The 9252-nt window shown below is 38.5% G+C and overlaps 1 protein-coding gene across 5 annotated transcripts in view; it reads left to right on the top strand.

The window, feature by feature from the left end:
* Positions 1-434: 434 nt before the first annotated feature.
* The window catches only part of SUZ12 (SUZ12 polycomb repressive complex 2 subunit), a 60275-nt gene continuing 51457 nt past the window's right edge, over positions 435-9252 (top strand). The window contains exons 1-5 of one of the 5 annotated variants that reach the window (XM_008271057.5): positions 435-615; positions 882-968; positions 3194-3240; positions 3326-3390; positions 7552-7620. In XM_008271057.5, the coding sequence (XP_008269279.1) occupies positions 920-968; positions 3194-3240; positions 3326-3390; positions 7552-7620 (230 nt within the window). In that variant the 5' untranslated portion in view covers positions 435-615; positions 882-919. Of the gene's footprint in view, positions 969-3193; positions 3241-3325; positions 3391-7551; positions 7621-9252 lie in introns of all 5 variants that reach the window. The other 4 variants (XM_070061075.2, XM_008271056.5, XM_089317441.1 and 1 more) reach the window with 4 other exon arrangements.

The raw sequence follows: 9252 nt of genomic DNA, 5'->3' as shown, positions 1-9252 counted from the left end.
CTGTGGGCACGTCACCCCCGGGCAGGCCCCTTCCTGAGAAGTTAGAGACTCGAAGATCCGTGAAGGATCTCAGTTAGTTTAACAGGCCCCTCGCCCCCACTCCCGAGAGGCCCGCCTCTCTTCAGGGGTCCTGTACCCCCCTGGGGGCGGCGACCGACGACGCTCAGAAGGCGAGAAACGGCTCCCTAAGCCGCTCGCTGGGTCCCTTTCTCCCCACAATGCACCGGGGCCAGCAGGAAGGCCGCTCCGACCCCTAATTTTCCCGCGAATTCAGTTCAAAGAGGCGGCCGGGCCCGCGATCGGCAGCGCGCACGGGCCAACCAAGCCGCGGCTCCGCGAGAAGCGCCTCCGCGTGACTGACGGAGGAATCCGCGGGCCAACGAGCTGGGCTGCCGGGCGGCGCGCGCTCCCGCCGGCCAATCCGAGCGCCGGGCGGGGGAGGTGGGCGGAGCGAGGCCAGGGTAGGGTGAGCGGCCTCCGAAGCAGAGCGGGGCTCTGAGGAGACTTTTTTTTTTTTCCTCCCTCCTTCCCTCCTCTCCTCCTCCCTTCCCTTCCCCTCTCCTCCCCTCTCTCCTCCTTCCCCCCTCGGTCCGCCGGAGCCTGCTGGGGCGAGCGGTTGGTATTGCAGGCGCTTACTCTCCGGGGCCGCCCGGCGGGTAGCTGGCGGGGGGAGGAGGCAGGAACCGCGATGGCGCCTCAGAAGCACGGCGGTGGGGGAGGGGGCGGCTCGGGGCCCAGCGCGGGGTCCGGGGGAGGCGGCTTCGGGGGTTCGGCGGCGGTGGCGGCGGCGGCGGCGGCGGCTTCGGGCGGCAAATCCGGCGGCGGGGGCTGTGGTGGCGGCGGCAGTTACTCGGCCTCCTCCTCCTCCTCGGCGGCGGCAGCGGCGGGGGCGGCGGTGTTACCGGTGAAGAAGCCGAAAATGGAGCACGTCCAGGCTGACCACGAGCTTTTCCTCCAGGCCTTTGAGAGTGAGTGTGTGCGCGGCTTGGGGGGCAGGCATGCCCAGCCGTGAGCTTTCGGGGCACGGGACACTCCGTGGGGCCTCCCTGCCTCACCGGGAGCCCACTTGGTTGGGGAGTGGAGGGAGCAGTTGTGGGGGGCTGTCCCCGCTCCTGAGGTTGCGGCTCCGGGGGCCTCGAAGTCTGGGGCTTTAGGGGGGAGGTGAGGGGCTTCGGGGTGGGTTCGTGGATCCCCGAGGGCTCACCCGGGAGGTGCGGCGCCGGAACCCCTGGCTGGAGGGCAGGCGGCTTCCCGGCGAGGAGGTCCGAGCAGAAGGGAGGATGCCGAAGGATCCCAGGACTAGTTGGTGTTTTCTTTCTCTCGCACTCTTGGAAGTGCGGGCGGTTCGGTTGTGGGTTTTCGGGGGGGGGGGGGCAAGATTAAGCTCTCAGAGGGACGGGGGCAGTAGAAGCCACGGGATTGTCATCCGTCCGAAATGCCTTCGCACCGGCTGGTGCTGCCTGCTAACATGGCCCCCTCGGATGCTTTAAAAGCTTTCAAATCTACCCACCCATTTCATGGATACGTAAACTGAGACAGTAGGCAGACAGTTTCGTTTGCGGGAGATGACCCTGAAATTCTGTCTCAATTCCAGAACGTTTTCGTCCATCAATTTCTGGTTCTGAGGTCTGTTTGGAAAGCAAAACTATGATTTATTTGGAAAGGGGAGCAAGGTGTCTGGAAACAAACAATAGGACTTATGAAAAAATCATGACTATAAATTATCTTAACGGTTCTTCAATGAATGGTATATCCTGGTGGCTTTCTTTTTTGCTCTTGTGTGGCTGTTGGAATTTGGGTGATCTTGGAGCTAAGTGGCCTGCAGAAACTTGAATAAACTCAGCTCTCCTACCCAGTGTCTTTATTTACAATTTTACCGTGGCATATGCGAAGGGCATGGTGTCAGCTGTGCTTGGAAAGACATATTACATTGTTTAATACCTTTCCTTCTCTCTCATTAGTGCTTCATGAAATTCTAATTGGAATTTAATATAAGGAATTTCCGTTTTTACTGAAACGAATATTTGAACTTGCCTCAGAGAGATCCATGTTATTTTGCTTAATAAACTTTCAAAAATCTGGAGAGGCTTTAATTGGCAGGAGGCTGGAGAACTGAAGGGCGGTGATGACAATACATGCACTTGTTTTTGCCCCTCCTGAAGTACCTCTGCTCCTTTTAGTTTAATTTGAAACTAAAATTAACTGAAGATAAAGTGAAAATTTTAAAAATTCTCAGCGTTACAGAAGACAAACCCTTCCCAAGAGTTTTAGCTGTTTGCTTTCTGATGAGTTCAGCTCCACAACTCAGCTGTCATTAGGAGCTAGATCTGGTCAGGAAACAACTTGATTCTTCTCTAGTGCTGAACTTTGAGATTACTAATACAGTTCTTCATTGTTTGTTTTAATACTGCTTTACTTAAAGAATCTTGATACTAATAGGTCATTAGTATAACTGGTACAATGGTATATGTATATATTTCCCAACTTTAACCTATTTAAAATAAATTCTAACTAATTTTAAATTTAGGCATTATACAGTGTTTTTGAAGTCTGTCAAATGTGTGAAAAATATATATTGAAGTAATATTTACATGTTGAGATAATTTTACATTGAGCAAAATACATAAACATTTAAACTAAGATATATTCATGGAAAATTTAACTGCAGTTTATGTCTTCGACTGGTTTCACTATTGACTGTCATCTGTATTAGAATGTCTGGGAAACAGTTTTATTCTGTTTTGGCTGGCTACTACACAAATTTTTAAAATAACCAATTAAAAAGTGAAATTTTCATCATGTTTGGCGTCCATGTTGACTCCAACTACCTCATTTTAGCTACTTTTTTTTGAAGGAGATGAGCTATAAATAAAGAGCTAAATTAAATGGATATAACTATTGCCATTCAGTTCTGTACAATAACAATAGCTACCTTAGAAAAGATTTAAGAAAATGATTGTAGAGAACCTTAAGTTTAAAATAAAATGTATGAGTTTTCTGAATGTATCCCGTAGAGTGAATATCTCTTGATCTTACTGTGTATACTCATTTTTTTGGTGTAAATATTTGGTTCAAGATTTTTATAATGGGTAATTGGTTTATATGGTTTATAATATGGGCTGGATTGACAGTTTTCTGACAAGTTAAGTAATAAGTAAGATTAATTAATGTGTTAATTTCTCTTGTTACCTAGAACCAACGCAGATCTATAGATTTCTTCGAACTCGGAATCTCATAGCAGTAAGTAGTTGATGAAATTTATGAATTGTATTTCTTATAATGTCATCTGTATTTAATTTTAACATTTTAAAACTTTTTTTTATAGCCAATATTTTTGCACAGAACACTTACTTACATGTCTCATCGAAACTCTAGAACAAACATCAAAAGGTATGTTTTTTGAATCATTGCAAACTGGTGAAATGCTTAAGAGGTTTTGGTTTAAGTTGTCGTTTCTAATTAAAGATTAAATTGTAAAACTGAGTGAAAGAGTGGTTGAATAGGCTGTAAAGTGATTTTTCATACTATCATATTTGTAAATCCCAGTTTATTTCTAGGTTTTTTTCCTAATAGAGATAATTTGGTAGAGAAGTAATTGAAGTGATTTTATTAGTTTTTTACTCTGTGCCACTAGTTATTTTCAAGTTTGGTAGAAGTCCAGAATTTAAATATTTACTAAAGGTCTCAAGATAACTGCCTTTGATACATAAAATTTAACAGTTTTTTAATATTTCCTATATGTCTTAGCAATAAAGGATTATCTTCTATAATGATAGATAGAAAGTCTATCTAATGATAGAAAGACAGAAAGTCTCATTTTGTGTCTTTGGTGGTGGTCTTACTGAAGAGGAAATACTTTTGAAGATGATAGGATGAATGTTCTTAAAAGACAAGAAGTCTTAATTATCTAGTCTTAAAGTGGAGAAGTCTGGAGGTGGGGTCCAGAGCTTAGTTTTGCTGTGTAACATTTAGCACTTAACCATTCGTAATTATAGAATGCAAGCTTCTTGTTCTACGTGAAAGATTATATGTACTGAACATATCAAATGCAGAATTTTATAGAGAAAATTTCTTTTAAGCATTTTAGTGTCATTGTCTTGACTAATAAAACCATTAAGCTATTTCAATAGACTCTGAAAATAAGCTTCTTGCCGGATGTTTCCTGGTTACTAAGTAGGCCTCATGTTTCTATAGCAAGATATTAGATGAATTTTGTAGATAAATCTAGGTGTATTTTGAAGGATTGAAATGTTAAAGCAATTTTGCTTTTGGCAGTCTTTCTGAATCTAGAGAGACAGCACTGTGTTTAATAGGTAAAAATTGCTAAGCATATAAAAAATGGGAATAGGTGATGAATTAGGTAGCAGAATTGGTTTGTCAACTTTTTTTGTGAAAACTCCATTATTTGACCTATGTCAGAGTTTAGCAAACTTTTTCTGTGAAAGACTAGATAGTAAATATTTAGGTTTTGTGTCTAGGAGGCAACATCAAGGCAACTCTGTAGGCACTAAAACACGAAAGAAAAATGTCTAATTTTTTATTGATGAAATTTAAACTACAGTAATACAAGGTATAATATTTTGTTATAATAAGCCTACTAGCAAGAAATGCAGAATTCCCTTTATTTTTGTGGGCTGGAGTAGAGTTTTAATTAATTGAGATTCAGAACTAGTGGTCTCTATCATTCAATCAGTTGCTAATTATTTGTAAAAACCATTTGTAGCTTATGGGTTGTAACAGACAGTAGGCAAGATTTGGTTTGTGTTCCATGGTTTGCTGACCCTTGATTTCATTCTGTAAAACTAGGAGAATTTGATTTAACTTTTTTCTTTTGTTAGCGATTCAACTGACGATCCATATTAAAAACCTTTATCTAGGATGCTGTTGGTTTTAATCTAAAAACAATTATGTAAACAAGTTTGGGGTTTCATAGATTAAAGTACACATTTAAAATCTTATTTCCTGTTGGATTTTGTTGATTCTGTCTTCTGGGATATGTTGTCTATCAGTGGTTGGAGAGACTTTTAGAAGCTTGGGTAGTAGAAACTGATTTTCTTAATGATTACCCTTTAGGTTTTTAAAAAACTGTGCAAAATTTTGAAGCAATTTATTAGCCAAGAAAATTTTAATCCCACTATTTCCATACAGAAATGCATAGGGATCTCTTTAATCTGTGATTGCTGTGCCTCCAAAGTTTTTGGTGACTTTGGAAGGTAGCTGATTTAGCTGTACTTATGTTCTTTCCTTAAATTGTTTTTCAAGCTCCTTTTTTACTACAGCTGTAACAACAACATATATCCATTGTTGGAATAAGCATGCTACTTCCTTTGAAGTCATACTCTGAGTTGTATTATTAATTCTCTTATATTGGTTAAACTCATCTTGTACTTCAGCTTTACACATAGAAATACTCAAATTCTGTAGGCTAACACTACCCTAACAGTAGAAATACAGGTGAGAAGGGCATCTTTTATTAAATCCTTTTTCCTACATTTCATATAAGCTATCTCTGAATCCTCCTGCGGAAATGTCCAGAAATTTCTTGAATTTTAAAAAATACTCTTTTTTTAGTGACTTTTTGATAACTATTTCCTGTATTAAATACAAGCTGTAGTGGCATTACTTCTCTAGATATCAGAAATACTTGATGTTAGTGGAGGAGCTGCTTTTATATAGTTGTTTATGTTGCTTGTTTTTTCCTAAGGAAACCTGGTTGCTTGTATATCTTCCCTGTTTCAGATGATTGTTAATATTCAGTTTTCCTGTTCACTTCTCCTGTATACAGCTTCATAATGTTGGAAGAGATTAACCTTGGACCTTACAGTCTTAATTTTCTTCCTACAGACAGAATTTCTTCTTAATCATTACATCAATATAAACATACTGTTCTTAAAAAGTTTCTAGTAACTTTATAATCCTCCTTGATGGTGACTTTCAGTATTTATACTGACCAGGTCTTTGTAACTGGCCTAAAAGTCTTCTTTCTTCTCTCTTATCTCTGGAAATTGAAATTGTATTGCCATCCTTCAGAAAGTACTTCTTGCTGTGCTCTGTTGGATGTTACTTTAATACTGAAGTTTTCAGTTATTCTAAAGGTAAAAAGAGAAGCTTTGTTTTTAAAAGTTCTTTTGTTAATGGAGGCTACTCTTTACTCACTGTAGATTAGGTTCTGTTTTTCCTTTCCATATTTTACTGTAATATATTTTCATTAATATATTTTTATTACAGAAGTTGAGTACAATGCTAGTTTTTGAGGAATGAGTATATTAATAATTTCTAGTATCTGCATTCAAGCAATATAAGGTAATAAGTTAATGTGAAATATATTAAGCTTTTCAAGTCCTAAATTAGAAGAGAATACATGAATATGAAGAGAAACATTTATTATTTCCAATTAACAAATTCTATGTAGTTCTAGATTTTTAGTCTCTGTCTCTAGAACATATCATAGATTGCCCTAAGAATTAAGATGAAGCTTGTTTTACAATCTGTTCATTCTTTAATTGTTTTGGGAGATCATACTTGATCTCTGTTTTTTAGAAAAATTTTTTTCTTCCTAAACTTGTCAAGTTAAAAGCTAATATGGGGCAGGCATTTGGGCCAACAGTTAAAACTACTTGTTGGTACACCTGCATTCCATATTGGAATGCCTGGGTTCAAGTTATGGCTCCTGTTCCTGATTTTAGCTTCCTGCTAATGCAACCCCTGGGAAGCAGAAGTGATGGCTCAAGTGGTTGGGTGGGTTCCTGCCACCCATGTGAGAGATCCAGATTGAGTTCTCAACTACTGAATATTTAAGGAGTAAAGCAGAATATGGGCACTCACATGCTCTTAAAAGAAAATAAGTTCTAATATATAATTTTATTTTGATTTGATAGATATATCCCCTAACTTCAAAAAATTTTCATGATTCTTTAAAACCACTCTTCAGTATAATTTATTTAACTTTAGGCTTTGCTAGTAGTAATCTTTGAGGCTGCCTTATAAAGTTTAGATACATTTTTATAGAATATCCATTTTTATGTGATGGTGGTAGTACACATTTGTTGTGTTGCTTAACAGTGATATGAGAGTGTTCCAGAGTATGCATAACTTGCATTTGTTTGGCTCAGTTAAACAGATGCTTGAATTTCTACCAAGAATAAAGCACTGTACCAAGCACTATATGGCTTTCCTTGAGGAAAAGCAATTACTGCCCTTCAGGAACTTACAATCTAGTAAGAGAATAAAATATTTACAAAAGTTTTACATGTGGAAGACTAAATGTCACAGTAAATGTAAATGAAATGCCATGGATAAGGAGAAATCACTCTGGCTTGGGGATTATTACAAAAGGTTTCATTAAAAAGTTAGTATTAGAGGTGGAACTTGAAGGCTTGCTGCTGCATTATAATACCACACTATCTCATTGTTATGGCTAACTATCCAGAGTTATCTTACAAAAATAATCAAAATCAGATTCCCATATTGCCTATTATAGTGATGATGAAGTATAATTTGTTTGTTTTTCTCAGTTGAGAAGTGATTATTTTGTTTATCTGTTTCTTCCAGGAAAACATTTAAAGTTGATGATATGTTATCAAAAGTAGAGAAAATGAAAGGAGAGCAAGAATCTCATAGGTAAGAAAACCTGTCAGTTTGCATTAACTGATTTACAGGAAAGAGGAAAAATTACAGTGATCATTCCCCTAGTGATCACCTCAATATCATAAGGAGTTAGAAAGAACATTAGAGGTCAGCTGGCCCAAACTCATAATTCAGTCAGTTATTAACTTCTGCAGCATTCTTGTCAGAGAATACTTAAGCCATGGCTTGAATACCTTCAGAGTTGAAGAACTCAGTGTTTCGTAAGGCGGTTGTGTTCTTTATCGTTTATCTCTGTTACCAATTTCTTATATTTTGAATCAAAGCTTATAACTCTGCCATTGATCTTAATCTTACTACTACTCTAAGGAGGGGATGAGACGCACATTTGTGGTATACTCCCTGTTTGCTAGGTGGTATGGCAGGTGCTTCACAGCATCACATCTCTTCTGAGTAATCATATTCAGATGTTAGAGAGGCTGTTTTTTTCCTTTCTTTTCCTTTCCCTCATTTAAATCCCTCAGGCAAAATAGTCATACTTTATATTTGAAATATGTTTTCAAACAGTAGATCCAAAAATATGTTTTTCACATGGCAGTTTTGGAAACTTGACCCTTTGGACAGAATCTACTTTAAATTTTTGAATATATAGCCAGAACTAACCCATAAATATTCTGACTAGTGTAATGATTGCTTACTCTAGATAGTATGCTTCCATTTGTTATTTGATATGTGGACTAAAGAAAATTGGATATTCTAGAGAGAAATGGGAATTTTAGTGATGTTTATTCATTCATGATTACTTTTAGGGAGAATTCAGAAGTAAAAACAGTGAATTTTTTTTAAACCTGGAGTTGGAAAAATTGCCAATGTATTTTTCCCCTTGACATTTTAATTCATATCTTATAGGATATATACTTAATAATGGTCCATTTTTTATCTCATTGTTTTAGTGACTGATATTTTAAGTTTGTCTTTTGAATTGGGTGATTTTGTTACTTGAATTGTAAAGTCATTTTTTTTTATTTTATATATTGCACTCTTACAGGTTTGGAGTATAATTTATATTTCCGTATCTAGGCAATCCTGACTTGTAAGTAAGGTCCAGTAGTCAATTCTAGAAGCAGAGATCCCAAATCTTTCCCTAGTATATCACTGCCTAAGGAGGAGTACTCTGTAGGAAAGAATGAATATTCTTGAGTTGCATGCACACTTTATTTTCTGTTTGAATTTCTACTCCAAGTGCTTGTCGGTGGTCACCTACACTGGACAGGGATCCTCAGGGCCTTTTTTACTGAAAATATAGGCTATAGACAAAGCCTGTTTTGACCTCCTTGCTTCTTCTGACCACTTTAGTAGTTTTCCAAGATTTCAAGATTTAAGTGACGAGGAAGAACGAACCAACAAAAAGAACATTTGACCCTTTTTGTCATCTTTACTATCAAGTTTCTACATTCCTCACAGCTGAACCCTACTACTGTCTCATTGTGACATTGGGTTTCATAAATATTACAGAAACTTCCCTAAGAGTGTGCTGTGAGGAAGATACATTATACTGGTCAGTTCATTGAACAGTCCTTCCTCTGATAACTTGTTCCTTTTGACACAGTAGGTTCAGATGAAGCAGCTCAACAGAAGCAGGGTTATATAAAGTTGCTGCTTATAATT

This window comes from Oryctolagus cuniculus, chromosome 17 (assembly GCF_051225735.1).
Source record: "Oryctolagus cuniculus isolate XC-2025 breed Fujian yellow rabbit chromosome 17, ASM5122573v1, whole genome shotgun sequence".
Lineage (NCBI taxonomy): Eukaryota > Metazoa > Chordata > Mammalia > Lagomorpha > Leporidae > Oryctolagus > Oryctolagus cuniculus.
Note: the sequence above shows the minus strand (reverse complement) of the source record. Positions and strands in the feature narration are given on the sequence as shown.